This window comes from Oratosquilla oratoria, chromosome 1, assembly GCF_046742065.1.
Source record: "Oratosquilla oratoria isolate Oo_2021 chromosome 1, ASM4674206v1, whole genome shotgun sequence".
NCBI lineage: Eukaryota > Metazoa > Arthropoda > Malacostraca > Stomatopoda > Squillidae > Oratosquilla > Oratosquilla oratoria.
The window spans coordinates 128883061-128901927 of NC_134777.1; the positions used below are offsets into that span (position 1 = coordinate 128883061).

At 39.4% G+C, this 18867-nt stretch overlaps 1 protein-coding gene across 3 annotated transcripts; it reads left to right on the plus strand.

Moving 5' to 3' along the window:
- The first annotated feature begins 6213 nt into the window (after positions 1–6213).
- LOC143026865 (uncharacterized) lies at positions 6214–18417 on the plus strand. 3 transcript variants are annotated; one of them, XM_076187647.1, is made up of 3 exons: positions 6214–6304; positions 10059–10146; positions 11863–18417. In XM_076187647.1, the coding sequence occupies exon 3, from the start codon at positions 12084–12086 to the stop codon at positions 14697–14699; it is 2616 nt and encodes an 871-aa protein (XP_076043762.1). In that variant the 5' UTR covers positions 6214–6304; positions 10059–10146; positions 11863–12083; the 3' UTR covers positions 14700–18417. The 3 variants fall into 3 exon arrangements, with proteins under 3 accessions (XP_076043762.1, XP_076043767.1, XP_076043773.1); XM_076187652.1 differs by lacking the exon at positions 6214–6304 and adding an exon at positions 6364–6645; XM_076187658.1 differs by lacking the exon at positions 6214–6304 and adding an exon at positions 9536–9556.
- The last annotated feature ends 450 nt before the right edge of the window (positions 18418–18867 follow it).

Below are 18867 nucleotides of genomic sequence, written 5' to 3' on the forward strand. Positions count from 1 at the left end.
GCATTCTTTCAGAATCCAGTTTGCTATTTCATCTGGCCCATGCGATTTTCTGACATCAAAATTACCCAAGTGTGTCAATATTTCATTCTTTGTTACTTCTATTTCTTCCATAGGGGGGACTTTTTCTTTCCACTCAATCTCTTCAGGTTGTATATTTTCCCTTGTAAACACTGATTTAAAATGTTTGTTCATAATTTCTGCCATTTCCATTTCCTCAGTGTATTCAACTCCTCCTTGTCTTAATTTCTCCAAGTCTTGTTTGTTTTTCAGTTTATTGTTTACAAATCTGTAGAATAGTTTTGGTTGATCTTTACACTTTTCTATAACATCTTTTTCATATTTTCTTTTTTCCTCTCTGCACTTTTGTACATATTCATTTCTATATCCAGTATATATTTTCCATTTTTCAGGTCTTCTGTCTTTTTTCCATCTGGTCCAGGCTTTGTCTCTTTTGTCTTTTAACTCCCTACAACTTTTGTTGTACCAGCATTTTACATATTCTTTTTCTTGTTTTTGTCTTGGGACATACTTTTCCACTCCTTTTTTGTAAATTTTTGTCAAAATATTCCATTTCTCTTCCACTGATGTTTCTTCTTTGTATATTTCTTCCCAGTTTTCTTGTTGGAAGAATTCTCTTATTTTATCAAAGTTTGTTTTTTCATACATCATTCTTCCTTTTCTATATTGTTCATTTCTTTTCATATATTTTTCTTCATTAAGTTCCAGTTCAATCAATATGTGGTCACTTTTACCTATTGGTGTTTTATATTCAATCTTGTCCACTATTCTAGGTTCAGATGTAATTATTAAGTCTAGCCTCGATGGTTCTTCTTCATTTCTATACCTAGTGTTCTCTTGTATCCATTGTGTCATTGAATGGTCAGTAATCATCTCAAGTAGAGCATTTCCCCATGAGTCATCACCACTCTTTACTGTCATTTCTTCCCAGCAGATTTCTTTGCAATTAAAGTCGCCCATCATAACTATTCTTCCTCCGTCTTCCATTATTTTAGTTAATGCTATCTTTGTGTCCTCTAACATACTTTTATGTTCACTCTCCTCCCATGAGGCTGTTGTCGGAGGCACATAATTGATCACAAATTTTCTGCTCTTCTAATCTCGGTCTTCCACTTCTATCATAATCATCTCTACTGTATTCTTTCCATATATGACACCTTTCACGTTTATATCCTTCTTAGTCAGGAACATAACTCCACCCCCTTGTTTTTTCTCTCTGTTTCTAATCCAATAATTGTATGCATCATGTCCTACACTGTTGGGTGGTAGTGGGCCTTTTAATTTTGTTTCTACAATTCCCATTATATCCGGTTCTTTTTCTTTCAAATAATCATTCAGTTCATTCAATCCTGTTATCAATCCATCTATATTTGTGTAAGACGCTCTTAGTTTTCTGCCACTTCCATTGTGTTCTCTGTTTCCCTTATGTTTTTCTTTAGTATGTCGAACTGCTTTATTTTCATGTTCACTACTCTCCAATAGAATCTCTCTTTCTCTGACTCCGTTCTTTCCTCGTTTTTTGCCTTAGCTTCAAGTCTTTTCTGCTTTTCTGCCTCTCTTTCCTCCTTATTCATTTCTCTTTTTATCCATACCTTTTTATATTGATCATTTGTTGCTAGTTTCCCTGTTTTGGATAGAGTTTTCTCTGCCGTTGTTTGTGACCTGAATTTAATCTTAATTGGTCTGGTCTTATCTGTACAATATTTTCCGAGTCTGAATTTTTCCTCAATTTCCTTTATAATTTCTGGTTCATCTTCCTGGACTAATTTTAATAAACTGCTTACTCTTTCATTTTCCTCCTTGATTCTTGCGGTTCTATCTGGGTTATGTTTCTCTTCCATTCCTAATATAATTATACATTTCTTTTTGTCAGCTAATTCTCTTACTATATTCTCCTTCTGTCTCATCACTTTAATAACTGAGTCTTCATTATGTTCTTTCAATTGCTGTTTGACTATGTCAGTGAATGAAACCTTATTCCCTTCTTGGGTTGTTCTCCAATTTTTAGCTTCTTTAGCTATTTTCTCTCTGTTTTCATTACTATTCTTCTTCAATTTCTCATTCTCCTCCTTTACATTTCCTAACTGTCTTTTTAGGTCCTCTATTTCTTCAGTTAAGTTTCTGTTAGCCTTCTCTAGTTGTTCCAACCTTTCAATTCTCTGGAAAATGGAGTCAACATTACCTAACTTACGTTCCAAGTCCTCGATCACCTTATCAACTCTCTCCTCTAGTCTTATCAGTCGGGGGGGGGGGGTTGTGTCCCCCCCACCCTCTTTAAATCCCTGGAACATATTCTCGTCACTTTCTACTGTATTGCTCCTCTCTATACTTCTAATCTTTACATTTTTATTAGACATTTCATCCTCATTCAGTCTTTTGTTTACCTTTCGCTTGTCTGGCTGGGCCAAGTCTACTCCCTCCTCATTTCCTTCCATTTCCCTCAGTAATCCCTCCCCTTTTCCTCTTTCCCTACTTTCCCACTACTCCACGAGCAATTTCCCCCCCACCCTGTAAAAACACTAGGCACTTCTCTTTGCGTTGGGATCCACAGACTTCAGTTTTCTTCAGAACGTCATCCAAGCCGTCCATTCGCTGAAGTGTGTGTGTGTGTGTGTGTGTGTGTGTGTGTGTGTGTGTGTGTGTGTGTGTGTGTGTGTGTGTGTGTGTGTGTGTGCGCGTGTGTGTGTGTGTGTGTGTGTATTCACCTTGGTCTTTGGATCGCGTGTTGGAATCGTGATCGACAGCTATTTCCCTCCCGGAAGAGAGCTCAGAGCTCGTATGACCGATCTATGGGTAATGCTATGACCTTACACACACACAACTCCCCGCCCACGAGAGTCGGAGTAACGACCCGAAGCGCAGCGATACCGAAATAATTTCGGCCCTGGGCAGGATTCGAACCAGGTACTGCCGCACCTCCGTACTGGCAGTCCAGTACTCTATCAACCACGCCTCCGAGAGCGAGTGTGTGTGTGTGTGTGTGTGTGTGTGTGTGTGTGTGTGTACATATTTATGTTGACACCTTTATGTTTATATTGACATCTTAATAACTACAAAAGCTATGTCGATAGGGATGAAAATTTCTGTAGGGTTATTGCCCATATCGAACAGGTTTGTATGAAAGATGAGACAAAGAACAGCTCGTACACACAGTCATAGGACCCACTGCTAACTGGTATGTCCTTGATGGCAAACAGGAAATGTCATCATAGATATATGGGATACTGTCATAATGACGGTGTGGACCACTGGGCACTCTATAGATATACAGGTCTTCACCGAATATACTGAGTAAGGTGGCACCAAAGAAATACCTCACCAGAGATTACTGCCAATATTCTTTTGTAACAAACATGACTTGAACAAGCAAAAGAAAACCGGGCGCTCCTGTTGGATCATCGTCTCTTAAAGGTCCAACCGCATTGCCTTGTGTGCTTACGGCAGTGTGCCACCGAACATGAATAAGCACTGTCCAAGCAGATCAAAGTCTTGGATATTAGATAGTATGAAGAAAAATAATATTTATACATACAAGGTGAGAACCCTTTCAGAAGACCACAGGCTGGAGAGTTTAATGGAAAAACTAGACAACATCAAATGGGACATCGTGAGACTGAGCAAAGTCCAAAGAGAGAAAGAAAGGCTGATATAGTTACAAGATAGTCACCACCTGTTCTACTATAGATGTAAGGAAAAAGAAAGATCTAATGGAGTAAGATTCTTGATAAATTGAATAGTTGCTGGTAACGTAGTTTAACAGATAAGGTAGACTGGATTGTGATAAAGCTGTGTAAAAGGTACACTCTAAAAATAATTCAGGTTTATGCACCAACTTCACAGAGTTCAGACAATGAAATTGAGTCCTTGCATGATGATTTAAGTCAGATAATAGATCACGAAAAAAGTAAGTGCACATTGGTAATAGGTGGCTTTGATACTAAAGTGAGGAGTAATGTGGGAGATGAGCTGTGAATTGGAAAGTTTGGAATAGGTGAGATGGCAGAAGCGAGATGTTAGCCAATGTTGCAGATAACTACAACATGAAAATAATGAACACTTCCAAAAGCGTGTCGGTCGTTAATGGACTTAGAGAAGTCTAAATGGAACAACAAAGAATGAAATAAACTTCATATTAGGAGAGAGCAAGAGCGTTAGCAATGTTAAGGTAATAAAAATATTAATATAGGTAGTGACCATAGAATGGTAGGATACATGGCTAAACTCATTTTTACAGCAGAGAGAAATAAAATTGTTTTGAAGAAGAAAATAACCCTTGCGAAGGTTAAGTATATTCAGTTGGAAATTAAAAACAGACTTGAAGCTCTAAAAAATAGCGAGGACGCGATCCAAGGTATGAATTTGAATTTAGTGAATATCATTACGGAATCGGTAGAGAAAGTAGGAAGTACAAAAGATATCTGAGACTATAAATACTCCAAAGCTACAAACAACCTAATTAAAAGAAGTACTATGCAGATTAAAACCAGGATATATAAAATAGAGTAGAACTAACAAGCTTATCAACAAAATGCAGTGATCAGAGAAACATGGATGAAATAAAGTAAACTATTCGGAAAGGTAAAAATACCAAAGGGACCGAGCGCAGACTAGCTTTAAGAGATAGCAAATTATACCTTTGAAAGATAGAAAGGGAGAGCTCATTAAACGAAGAGACATAATGGTGAAATGAATAGTATCATTTTACAAAGAGCTTTACTCGTTAAAAACCGTAGTTGAGTCAGTAAATTCATCTGTAGACGTTAGTAGTGATTCAGAAGTTACAAAGTTCTAAAATATAAAACGAGGAAAAGCACCGTGTGTGTGTGTGTGTGTTTACCTAGTTGTATTTTACGGGAAGGGGAGCTAGCTCGTGTGTCCCGTCTTCATATTTCGTTTTATATATATATATATAGACTGTTTTTTAAACGTGTATGTGTGTGTGTAATATAATTTACAACAAAAATGTAATATACTACTTAACTTTTCTTTCCTATTGAAATCGGGCTTTAGTAATGCTCATTATGCTTTTGGTTTTAAAAAATACCAACTGGTCGTATCATATATTAGGCGATTTATATTATTTTTAGGGACTCCAGTGACCAGAGTCACGCAACAGACTACCTTTATTAGATTTCTAGTTTTACCATCTCTAGATTCAAGTCTACGATATTACCAAGGCTATAAATGCCAGTTAAAACTAATTAAATAAAAATACATCGTCAACTTTTGGTGATTTGTTCATCAGCTGACGAAAGACATAATATCACTGTCCTCTTCAAGAATACGGTTGTCATGGCAACAGTGAAGCACCTTCGAATGAATTGTTTGTGAGAGAGACCAATATTGGAGTACCTTTGTTATGATTCGATTATGAAACGTGATGGTAATGCTTCCTTTGTAAATCGTATACTGTTGTTGTAAAAATGTCTTGGGCTCTTTGTAGTGTTAGCATTCTTTCCTTTAACATATTATGTACTCCATTAATGTTGGAAAATGTTGAATAAAGCTTGAAGTTGAAAATAATCTTATTATTCTTCAGCTCGTATGAAATGAAGAGGACAGTAATACTGCAGAACAGTAAACTAGATAAACCAGAGGTAATGCTTCGGCTTCGATAGTTGGCACGAGATAAATACTATGGCAAGCCTAATTGAATGTTGTAGTTTTGCGCGGGTTAATCAATATGCATTTTGTCATCCTTACAAAATGTCGTATTGTGTCCATTGTTCAGATATTCCACTTCTATCTTTGTTCTATTTCATTCAGTGAGGTTGGTTATATTTCACTAGGAGAATCTCAAAAATTATATTATATATATATGGTTTCCTATACGATTGTTTTGTTCATACCATACTTAGCTCTTTTCTTGTTGTCACCTTGATACTTTCATATTCATAATTATAATAATATAATAAAAGTATAAACTTGTTCTATCAAAGACACTTACAATGATGACATCAAGAGTAAAATGAGAAATTAAGTTAGTAAAAATGTCGAAAATTTAGAAGCAGAAAAAGATGTTCGAGTTTATGTACACGGCTTTGACTTTATCCTTTCATACTATAGTGTTAGGAATATGAACCATACTTATATAATCAATAATAATCTCAGTTCAAATAATTCCCTAATATTGTTGACCAATCTTAACATATTTCAAGAACATTTGCAATCCCAATATATACTTGCATAAGTACACAGGTGATAGGATACTGGGTTTGTTTTGGTAGACGAAGCGTAACTAAGAATCACACGACCCCTGAGGGATTTCAGGATAAAATATGTCAAGGTAAAAAATGTCATGTATATTCAAGTGCACAGTGGATATAATTTTGTTGAGCATGCAAACCGACGTAATTTTGCAATAACCCTACAGTCTGATAGTTCCCTGAAGCACGGCAACAAACGATGTTTCCAAACAATTTAGTTGCTTGAGCCTGTTCATCATATCTGTGGTTAGACAATGTAAACATAAAGTAAATACCATTCACGATTCGAACACCGGCGGTTTGAATTTGTGAAGTTGTCATGAAAATGGACTTGGTTTCATGAACATTGCATTTCAACCTGAGGCATTTCCATTGTCAGCTTGGTTTTTGTAGAAGGACTAGGCAAGGATAATTGAACTTTGTAAGTTTGTTTACCAGGTACATTTGTATGTAGAAAAAGAGTGATATTTATTTGATTTGATTATTATTTACAATGAAACTCAAGAATCTAGGCATCAGTCTGATTGAATGATTGTATGGCTATGTGTAATATACCAGTGTTGTTGATGAGCAATATCAAATGATGGAATATCTGAAATGTTTATCTATGTTATGATGAACACGAGGAGAACCCCAAGAAACTGGGATTTCAGGAAGCATCATTAAAGATTCATGTCGTGAATGATTTATTATAGGTTGTTTCTTCATCTGTAATTGTTAGATATTATTGAGTGTCTGTTTATATCAAGAAGTAATAGCAAAAATTGGGAACAAAATCGATCATTGTATGTAAAGAAATTATATGTATGTATACATTTAGAAACAAAACTTATAGTTTAAATATTTGAAGAAAAATATAGAACACATGTGCTGAAGAAATGTCATTATTTATCAAATTTAAATTTGTAAATATTGATCAAACTGAAAATAAGCAAATGATGCTATGAAGTAAAAAACCGTAAATAGATTGTAACACAGGCTGGCAGAGAACGATTCCTTGCAAGAGAGTGGAAAACACAAAAATTTAAAAAACATTTGTTTGTATTTATTTTGACATGGATGTCAAATTTCTCAGTTTGAATGTACTATTGAATGGAATAAGGTATTTTTTTAGAAGTGCACACCCACACAGTATAGCATTAGAAAAACATTAATTTTGTAAATTATAATGCATCAATGTAATAGATATTTTTCTTGGTGGAAATCAATATCGAAAAATGTTGCTAAAAGCTATGCAGAAATGAAGTTGCATCAACTCATTTAGATGCCATTTTTGTTTTTATAAATTCAGATGTTGGAGATGACGATGGTGATGATCTGATAATCTCTAGAATTACAGGTACTGCTGTACTAAATGCAGGTTAGGTAGCTAGGTTTGGTTAAGTGATTAGGTTAGAATAGACAAATTTGTCATACTTTAATTTTTTTTACCTTTGCCTCTACCAAAACAAAGATGGCGTCTCAAGTAGTCAAAGTGACTATTTTTGTTAATAGCTTTTAGCAACTGTTTCTATTATTGATTTCCACCAAGAATAACGTATATTACGTTGATGTATTATAATTTACAAAATTATTAATTTTCTATTGCAATATTGTGTACATGTGCACTTCTAAAAATTTACTTAGAATGATAAATTCTATGACACTAAAATTTGTCCTAACAATGTTTTTCAAAAATAAGTTGAAGATTTAGTTTTTTATATTTGCAGCAAAAATGGAAAATATAAAATTTATTTTAATTATTTATGACAATGTCAAGAGACCGACAGTCCCCAGGAACTGAACCACAACTCATAAGTCAATAATGGAAGAGAGTATAGGACAGTAGCAAATGTGTTTCATCATGGCATCTATTGTTTGGACATTTCTGTACTGATACTCATTCAGTGTCGGGTGCTAACCTGAACATAGATGTGTCATTGCAGTTCAACCTTATCAAGGGAATGATTTACCTGATGGATTGATTTCTGGGGGAGCTAGGCAAATTAAAATAATTTAATTTTTGTAAAGTAATACATATGATCTGCATGCTTGTGTATTTTTTATGGAAATGTTTAAAGATACTGGGGTGAACAGTGTAGATACACTGTTTCAGAGACTAGATAAGGCTCAATGGTCCAGTGGTATCATTCACAACCACCAACCCAGCTGTCCTAGATAATTTTCTACCTAGGGCTGAAATAATTTCAAACATTGCTCTACAGCAAGCCAGCACTCCAACTCTCATGGGCAAGGAGTTGGGTGTGCTTTAGTTTGTGTAAGGTCTCAGCATTACTCATAGGTGTATGAGCTTTGAGCTTGCATCCAGAAAGGTGATAGCCATTGATTATGAGTCAGACATGTTATCCAAGACCATGATGAATTACAGACCTCTTGGTGTCACGTGCCTGTGTGGGGGTGGGTGACGCAGAAGAAGGAAACATTTATCACTGTAGGGTATGCTTGTATAAAGAACTCGTAAGAACTACTTGTTTATGCATCTAGACACAGAAATCAAAATTCTTTCAGTTTATCAGCATATGAGTATCACAGGTCCACAAGAGCCCTTAAACCTTACATTACACAAATGCAGCCCACCAATTGCAACATAAAAAGAAAAGCAGTAATTTACTCAAACACCAATATATATTTACACTTAGTACCTCAAAATATGTCCATACAAGAACTTATACTCTTAGATGATAAAACAAGTACTCCATAACATTGTCTGGCAAATTTCCCTAGAAATCAACCACCCAGCAGAGATGCCACTCCTGCGACATGCAACAATTGCACTGGAATGCCTACATTCAGGTCACCAGTGTGCACAAAAACAATACCAACACAGAATTGGTCTGGTATTAGAAACCAGTTTCCCCAGAGGCAACCACCACACAGAAGACCAAACACCTTCTGCTTCATTATCGTGCACTCTCACCAAACACCAACACACAACCTCTTCACAGTGTGATTTCTGGGCTAGTTTCCTGAAGGGCACAGTTCTCCTACAAGAATTAATTGATTGAAAGACATTGTAGCAACACAATCACAATTACCTTACTTTTAATAGGATGAAATATCAATCAATATGAATAAATTTGCAAAACTCATGGCAGAAGGCACAAAAGCGCAACTTAATCATTTCTACTTATCAACATGTCTGATAAACAGAGGAGCTAAGATGAGAGAGTAACAAGGAAGGTGAATGGGAGAGGGTGCATGACTTGACTGGCCACCCCCCTTTATATTGGGGAAGAAGCCCTTGGTATATGAGATATAGAAGTGAAGATCTATTTCTAGCAAAATACAAATCATTGGTATATTGTAAATATCAGCAACCCAAGAGTACCCATGTAAGTATAAGCTACTACCCCACATATCATCATGTAAAGAGTAGCAACTCCAGAAATGAGCTTGTAAATGTAAATCACAATAACAGTGATGGTCATTTAATTAAGGTTAGGATAGGTTAAGCTTGTTAAGATCAGCCATCCCAAATATTAGCTTGTAAAGATGAACAACCCTCAGGTACTCAGGTTGCAGATCTTTATTACAACATCCCGTCATTGGATGTGAAGGGCAGATGGGTGCCAGAGTGAAGGGAGAGGTCTGTCTCTTCCAGTACATGAGAAAGAACCTGCCAAGAATTGCATTATTGTGTATAAATTTGTTCAGATATAGCAATGCCTGTTTCCTGTGATATTTTGTTAGAGTTCACAGTAATTTAACATTATGAAGACCTTAATGTGTCTATTTTATGATTTATTTAACCAGGTCTGTTTTATCCTTTTGCCTCAAGTAATCTCTATTTCCCTTAGCTGTAATAAATATTTTAATACTTGTATTTTATTGCAGGGTATTGACCTGATTCTATGACAGCTGCAGGGTATCAGAAATATGGACTGAAGAGTTGATTTTGTATACATACTCGAGAAGATTATTGGTAAGTTGTAAACAGGTGATTGGGTATCCCATTCGTTATGGTGGTGTGCTTTACAGATTTTATTTAAGTGAACATCAGATTATTTTATTTCACTCTGGGTCTAATGTTAGACTGAAGGGCCTCTTGACTCATCTAGCTTCCTCTCCCATGAATATGTATTTTTCCTGTTGGCTAAATAAAATTGTTTGATATAATTTATATGCCAAGGATTTTTTTCCCCTGTACAAGGAAGGTAGCCACTGCCCTTTCCCTCTCTCATCTTAGCTCCTCATGGATGATGGGTCATCCCTGTTCCCTGCCCACTGCCATGGGTCAGAAGCAATGCAGCAAGGCCACTTCACTTAATTGGCAACTCCCCTCTCCATTTGATATAATATTGATGATATTATTATTATTGGGATGGTCTGGACACATGAAAGAATAAGGGAAGAAAGATTAGTAAAAGAGGTGTGGAAGGCAGAGGTGGATGGAGTGAACTTAAGGGGATGACCAAGGATGAGATGGATAGATGGGATGAAGGGTGCTTTGAGCAAGAGGGGAATATCTGTTCAGCAGGGAAGGGAGAAGGCTGTGTTTAGATGGGACTGTGATGCAAGGATGGGAGAGGGGTAAGGAGTGGTTATGTGTGAGTGATATTTTGACAGGAGATCATGAATTAAGTGAAGCAGCTTTGCTGTGGATATACCCTGTGTTTTTGCGTTGCTTCTGACCCAGGGCAGTTGGCAGGATACAGAGATGATCCATGAGGAGCTAAGGTGAGAGGGGGAGGAAAAGGTGGTGGATTGGAATGGAATGGGCGGGAGTGGGTACGTGTCTTTTGAACTTTGCTACCTCCCTGACAAGGGAGTAAAAACCTTTGGTGTATAGAATAGAAATTACTATTAATATTATTGATATCATTATTTGCCGCTTGTTGCTTGTGGATGGCTCTCTGTTTACAACTGTGACAGGGGAGGGTCTGGGGTAGGTGGTGGAGTTTGGGAGGGTAATAGAGAGGAGGGGGCTGAGAGTGGATGTATGTAAAGGTAGGATGGTGAGATTATGATAGTAGAGGGTGGCAGTGAGTTGGAGGTATGCTTTAAAGGAGAGAGGCTGGAGGAGTTGAAGATTTGGTATTTTGGATCATTTGTGGCAGGGAATGGAGGAGTAGCTGTGGAGGTGGCTTGTGGAATGAGGGAAGCAAGTGAATGTCTTGGGGGAGATGAAAGGTTGGGGTTTTGGGATGAACGTAAGGAGAATATTGTGTGAAGAGATGGTTGTGCTCACAGCATCATGTGAGCAGAGATACTTGGAGTTTGGCAGAGGTAGGGAGTTTGAATGTGTTTGAGATGAGGTGTGGTGGGGAAAAGTTATCCTTGATCCCAGGCTACTGCTTGGGTCAGAGGCATTGCAGCAAAACACAGCATCTCCATGTCAGGGCCTGACGACTGAATTTTTTTTATTAACCCGCCACTTCAGTACATGGTAACCTCCACCCTTCTCATCCACTTTAAAAAATACAGAGCAAACCAGACAAAATCCTTTTGGTACTGTGTCATTTCTTCATCCATACATTCTCATAGAATTCCTTTAGTTATCAAAATATTGGTGAAGGCAACTCTGTATGAGAAATAATTTAAGAAATCATGTGTGTCATTGTTTCAGGTTACATTCATAATAATTAAGAACATGTCACTTTAGGTCATTTGCATAACAACTTCGTAATTTTATTTACAGGTGCCAGGATGCACAGAAGTTGAATAATCCAAGAAAGGGACGAGAAGTTAGGCACCACCATAGGTCTTCCGTCAAGGCAGACACAGAGCTTTGAATATCTGGTGCACCTCGCCTCCCCTGGAGTTGTTAAACAAGACATGTTCGTTTACTTTTTCTAAGTTGATCAATAGAGTATATGTGATTGTTTCATCGTAAATTTTAGGGAATTTTATACATAAAATATGGATCAACAATCTCAAGAAATTATCCATTCACTCTTCTCTGTTGAATCGCCTGGCTTAGAAAGCCGAAGTTCCTTATACCCGTATAACTATCCATACGGTCAGTACCCATATACATACAGCTATGCATACGCTCCACCTCCACCCCCTCACACACCTCCAACACAAGGGTCTTCCTCCTCGCAACAGCACAGCTCACCCGCAGTACAAGAAAGCCGTGGGCAGCCTGTCGAGGTAAGAGCTACCTCAGGAACCACAACTATACAGACAGCGGCAGCAGCGGCTGCAACGGCTGGCGATAGATTAACTCCAGATATCCGTCACCATGGGGGAGATTTGAGAGCACATCCAATTAATGGCGGAGTTACAGATCCAAGACAGCAGTTCAACGATCCAAGGGCAACGGCGCTAGGGACACGGCAGCACATGACCACTCCAAGGACACCATCCAATACCATACGACACAACTACGGGGACCCAAGGCAGACGACAGCCAGGACCAATGTCATGGAAGAGCACCGGCCCTCACCGCCAGGCAGCAACACAAGACCCTTGGTGGATGACGTCACACGCATGGGTGTCCAGGGGCAGTACAGAGAGGTGGCCCTCCAGCAGGACCTTGCTAAACAGAGTGTTCCTCCTCCAGGTGCCACGGGATTCAAAGATAGTGGACGGTACATAGAGGAAGCGAGATTACAGGAGGGACCAAGCACGTATATGGAGAGCTCACCTGATGTGCGTCACAAGGGACACGATGACAAAGTGAAAAGTGGAGAGTATCCTCACCGGTACACAATTACAGACAACGATTCACTCATCAACGATGCCGCCGCAAAACCCTTCCGGTGTGAGGTGTGTGGTGCCTCCTTTACGACCAAGGGTAGCATGAAGGTTCATGCGAGAATTCATAGCACCAAGTGCGACGACCCGGCCTTTACCCACAACCAGCAACACCTCAAACACCATAAGCATCAGTACGAACAGCAGGCTCCCGAGTCGCACTTAGAGCAGTTACCTCAGACGTCAAGCGAAAGCAAATCCTTTTCTTGTGGTGTGTGCGGCAAGAGCTTTCCCTGCGAGTACAGTCTTACCCGTCACCGCCTCGTTCACAATGAAAATGGACCAACGGGTTATCCGTGTGATTTGTGTGCTTCGACGTTTGCGGATAAGAGCAGTTTGGATGAACATCGCTTGACACACACAAATCAGGAGTTTGAGTGCACATTGTGCAATATTACTTTCAATATCAAGGCAGAATTTGTTGCACACAAAAGGACCCACACGGCTGATAGGCCGTTCGTATGCGAGATTTGTCGGTCCGCATTTAAAAAGAAAAGTGACCTGACGAATCACACACGAGTGCATACAGGAGAGAGACCATTTGTTTGTGATTTGTGTGATTCGGCCTTTAAGACAGTTCAAGCTCTGCGCTTCCATAAGAGGAACCACTCGGGTGACCGTCCGTTCGTGTGCGAGATGTGCGGGTTTGCCTTTGTGCAGAAGTCCGGACTGAAGGCACACCTCCGGTCACACTCGAGTGAACGGCCATATAAGTGCGAAGAATGTGGCGCCTCGTTCCGACACAGCACAACCTTGACGATTCATACTCGCAAGCACACAGGAGAACGACCTTTCAAATGTGATGACTGTGGTGCTGCGTTTACTCAGAAACCTCACCTCAACATACACAAGCGCACACACACGGGCGACAAGCTATACAAGTGTGACGAGTGTGACGCTTCCTTCACAAAGAAGGACTACCTCACTGCACACAAGGTCAAACACGCTAATTACCAGCGCCTTGAGCTGGCAGGTGTCGAAGCGGGCGAAGCCATGTATACGTGCAGTCAATGCGACAAAACCTTCAACACCTTGGCCAGCTTTGAGGTACACGTCAGGAAGCACTCAGGTGACCGGCCCTTCAAATGCGACGAATGCGATGCCACGTTCATATACAATTCCAACCTGACCTCCCACAAACGGAAGCACACCGGAGAACGGCCGTACAAGTGCGAGGATTGCGACGCTGCGTTCATTCTCAAGAGCTACTTGGTGATGCACCGGCGGAAGCACACAGGAGAGAGGCCCTTCAAATGCGACACCTGCGATGCCTCTTTCACGCAGAAGACGCACTTGGTCACCCACCAGCGCATCCACACTGGGGAGTGTCCATACAAGTGCGAGGAGTGCGGCGATGCCTTCAGAGACAGAGCCAACTTCTGGAGACATAAACAGAGACATGCCCTCGGGAAGAACCCGAAGCCGCGGTCATCGCGTGGGCGCAGTAGGAACACGGCCAAGGTGCATAACAGAACCAGCAAGGGAACGACGGTCCAGGGTGGAGAGAACATAAACCAGGGGTCAATGGTCTTCCTCTGCAATTCAGACCCATCATCCATCAAGCAGGAGATGGACGAGGACCCAATGCTTTACCAACAGCCCAAGAACGAAGGAGAGACAACCACAACGGGAGAAACACAAGAAAGTGGGCAGGTCCCCGGCTTTGACACACTCAACCCTATGTACATCCCCATCAACCCTATGGTTGAGATTGAAGTGGAATCGGGCAGTGAAGACCACGACGGTTATGCCCAACCAGTGACGCCAACAAACTGACTTAAGTCGAGCAGCCGGGTGATCCATTCTCCAGACTTTTAGCCAATACACCTGTGACGTTTACCCATAACACAACAGACACCCACAACCTCCTCCGTCCCCCTTAACAAGTCATGGCATCCGCCTCCACCACCCACTAGGTTTTGACACCGAAAACTCGTAACACCACTTGCACAAATATCTCTCACACTTTTTTCGTCACCCAAGTCCCAGTCCCTTCAGTACAGTACCTTGCTTTATAGATTTTATTGTTACTAATAAATAATTCTCTTCGGTGAAGAGACAGGGTTCGGATTCCTGAGGACCTTGAGTCGTCAAGAAATCCTTTGATCTGAAGTCTGTACCTCCACAGAACGAATTAGTCTAATGGTAGCTCATGCAGAGTGTAAAGAACGACTGTATTGAAAAAGAATAATTAATGTGATTATGTTTGTCACATGCTTGTCACACAAACCAAGTAGTACCAAGAACCAGGACCAAGAACCTTGTACCTTGTATGTGCAGGCTGGCTTCTGTTCACAGGGCATTCACTGATCGCTCTAACCCAAGCCGTATTATGTAGAACTTTATCTTATTCTGGTAGCTGTTGGGCCATCTTATTCATCTCCGTGGCACTGCTTTGATGGCAGAAGGGCTAAACCCGTTGTGACGTACTCCTTCCATACCATTTGGGGCTCACCCATTGTTTAGTGAAATACGTCATTCATCTACTATTTTTCCCCAATCATTTATAATTCAAGACTATCGATTATTACCTCTGCCAGTCTGCCACAACATATCTATGCAACTACATACCAACCATATTCTAAACCCACCCACCAACCAGCCATGACTATAACCAGCAGTTATAGATGCATATTACCCACAACATGTACATCAATGACCATTATGGTCTTGGGTGAACTTGCATGTCCATGACATTGTCGTCAAAGTGGTAAGCCCTTGCTGCATAGGGTCATCGTGCATGAATAAAATTGCCCAGCAGCTAAGAGTATAAGCACTAAAGTCATGAAGTGGAGTGATAGGGTTAAAGTGTTGTCTCGTCTAACTTTCTGTTGATCCAGCCTCCACTTGATCTTTCAGCCAAATGTCGTACCCATCATTTAATCAACAGCCCTTGCACTAACTCAAATTTTGTTTTGTGATGTTGAACCACACCCAAGAACTTCTGTGACATACCAGTTACTGTCACTTTCACAAACTGTTATATATGTTAACCAGCTGTGAACATGTGCACACTTAAAGACACACACATACACACACACACACACGCACACACACACACATGACTCGATAGCACAGTTGGTAGAGTTCTCGGCTGAAACTATGGAGGTCCAGGTTCAAATCCCGCCCAGGGCTGAAATAATTTCAGTATCGCTGAGCTGTGAGTTGTTACTCCAACTCTTGTGTGTGGGGAGTTGGGGGTGTGTGTGCATGTAAGGTCACAGCATTAACCATAGATTGGTCATATATGAGCTCTGAGCTCTCTTTTGGAAGGGAAATAGCTGTCAATCACGAGTCCAACATGTGATCTAAGATTATGGTGAAACACACACACACACACACACACACAATTTACACATATATGTGCACCAAATACATCCAACACATACTATCTCCCAATTACAGAAACAACCGATTTCATAATTTCTTTTGGAAGCCTTTCCACATAACAGAAAAGTGGCAAAAATACAAAAATATTGAGACGGCTATTGCACAACATAGCTATGCAAATCATGATGACAATGGTATCGAATGATATTGGCACAAACAGTGTAACCTTTTACACTGTAACTAAAGGATTAGGATGCAATAATGTCTACCAAGTCAGAATACCCTTTATACTGTGACATGATGTGGAATCTGATTAAGGAATCAGGTTTGAGGAACATGGTGTAGTGAACATAGTAACACGATCGTAGCGTGTATGCTATACATGGAAGAGACTGTATACTCGTACAGTGAAATGACTGTTGCATGTGTATATTTGTTATATGACGTTAGTATTTTAAACACAAAAGTACGATAGACAGCCCTCTGGTGAGGACGTGGACTCGAGCGATGGGATGTTGTGGTACGCCACAGAAACCTACAAGATGGTCATGACATGGTGTTAGTATGGACACAATGTTGAACGTGCACAACTGCGGAAATGGGTTGAAAGTGAGCTTTTAGTTCTAAACTTAAGTATTTTAGGTTGATTGTATGGCATTAAATGCCAAGTATGTATCATAACACCATTAATAATGGCTTATACTGTAGCAGTGTAATATCTGAGGCTTAGATTGTACATGACATTATTCTGTGATTCCTGTTTTTTTGCTTTTATTTCTGAATTGCTATGGTTGAAAAGATGATGTGACTGTTGGATATCAATAAAAGAAAATAATGCAAATACTAAAATGCCCTCTCCCCCTTATAAGGGGCTAATTGGCAACTTTCAAAAAATTTAGAGAAACATTGGACCTGGTAATAATCATAATTACATTCGAATTTCTCCGTTGTAAAACTGAAAGGTAGCTAAATTCTGCAGTTTTCATATAGAATTGTAACTACAAAGAAATAGTAACTGTCAGTAATTTAATTCCCGTTGCTTTTATAAATCCAGCCATGGTATAGGTGAATGTATCTATTGATGTTGGGTCTTAGGTAGTAACCAGATGCCAGTTGTGTTGGTGACTGACAGTTGATTTAAATTGATATTGAAAGAACTTGGCCAACGAGTCATAAATCTCCAAGGATAGGGGTATTCGGTTTTCACCCGTGTGGAGGAGTAGAGATGGTTCTTAAGTAGTATAAGAAAGTCAGCCCAGTGAACGTTTTGATCTTTCGTTTAATGTTTTTGAAATCTCCCCATTAGAGCTTTTTTTTTCTTTATTTTCTTTGTGTATGTATAGATTATATATGCAAAATTATATGAAAATAATTATTTTTGGACTTTGTTCAACATCACATCGATAACAACTTTGAATAATTCCTGTGATGTCTTCTATTAGAATGAATTGGAGTCGGATGACTTTGGTCGCACGGATTATAGAAGGTTTTGCTGTTCTTCCACTTGATTACGTATTTGCAGAACACATTTATATCCCATTTATCACATAGATGACAGGAACGAGCAATGATATCTAGGTATTCATTCCGAGAATATTCGCGACGTTCCGTAGAACCAACATTATAAAATGTAATGCATTAACCGTAGAGTGTGAAACACTTTCCCCCCTCCAGGTAGCGTCAGCATTAATTAAGTGTGCGCCGTTTCGCAAAGAAGTTTTATATGAAAGGGAAAGTCTCGGTTCACACGTAAGCAATACTATAAGAGACGAATGAATGGTTACGTCATAGGTAGGCATTCCTACGAATGGTCCTGTGTTCGTGTTTCTTACATAGCGAAAGAAAGTTATTTTATGCACAGAATCACCCGCGTGAACGTTGTGCGACCGTACGTAGATCCCTCGAGCGAGTGAGAGAAAGAGCATAGCTTCATTTGTAGATGATACGTTATAAAAGAAAAGAAAAAATACTTTCCAAAACCTTTTTACTTTTCGTCATAAGACTAAAGTTAGGAAGTTGTAGAAACGCTGAAGCCGCTTATGCCCGTAACTTGATGTTCCCTTCATAAAGGCGACATCACTACTCCAGCGTCCGATGAAGACGTTTTTGCCCTTACGAAGTCATCCCCTTAATTGCTAACAACTAATTAAACTATCTCATCATTGTTGTTTGTTTATCTTTTCCTTGTTTTATGGGGAGGAAGGAGATGCAGTATGCTCCTGTGTGGATATGATGTGATTTCAGATTTTTCTTATAAGAATCACAGTATGTGGATAAGAAAATCTTGATGATAATTTGAGAGGAATGAAAGTGCAGATATGCCTGAAAGTAAAGTTTTGGCCATATCACACTACGTCAAGGCTGTTGGAAAAGAACAACATACTTGTATATATATATATATATATATATATATTTTTTTTTTTTTTGGGTGGGGGGATGGCAAGAAACTTGTATGAAGAATGAGAGATTACAAGAGGAAGGGAACAGAATGTAGTAAATAATTTCACATTTTTGTTGTGGAGGGATATGATGTGATATTTGAATGGGTCATGCCAGTGCCTTCAGATTAATGGCATTCTTGAGGATGATTGGGATGCTTGATACCAGGAGACTT

Excerpts from the sequence above, each read along its gene's own strand:
- LOC143026865 (XM_076187647.1), top strand. The coding sequence starts at position 12,084 with ATGGATCAACAATCTCAAGAAATTATCCATTCACTCTTCTCTGTTGAA.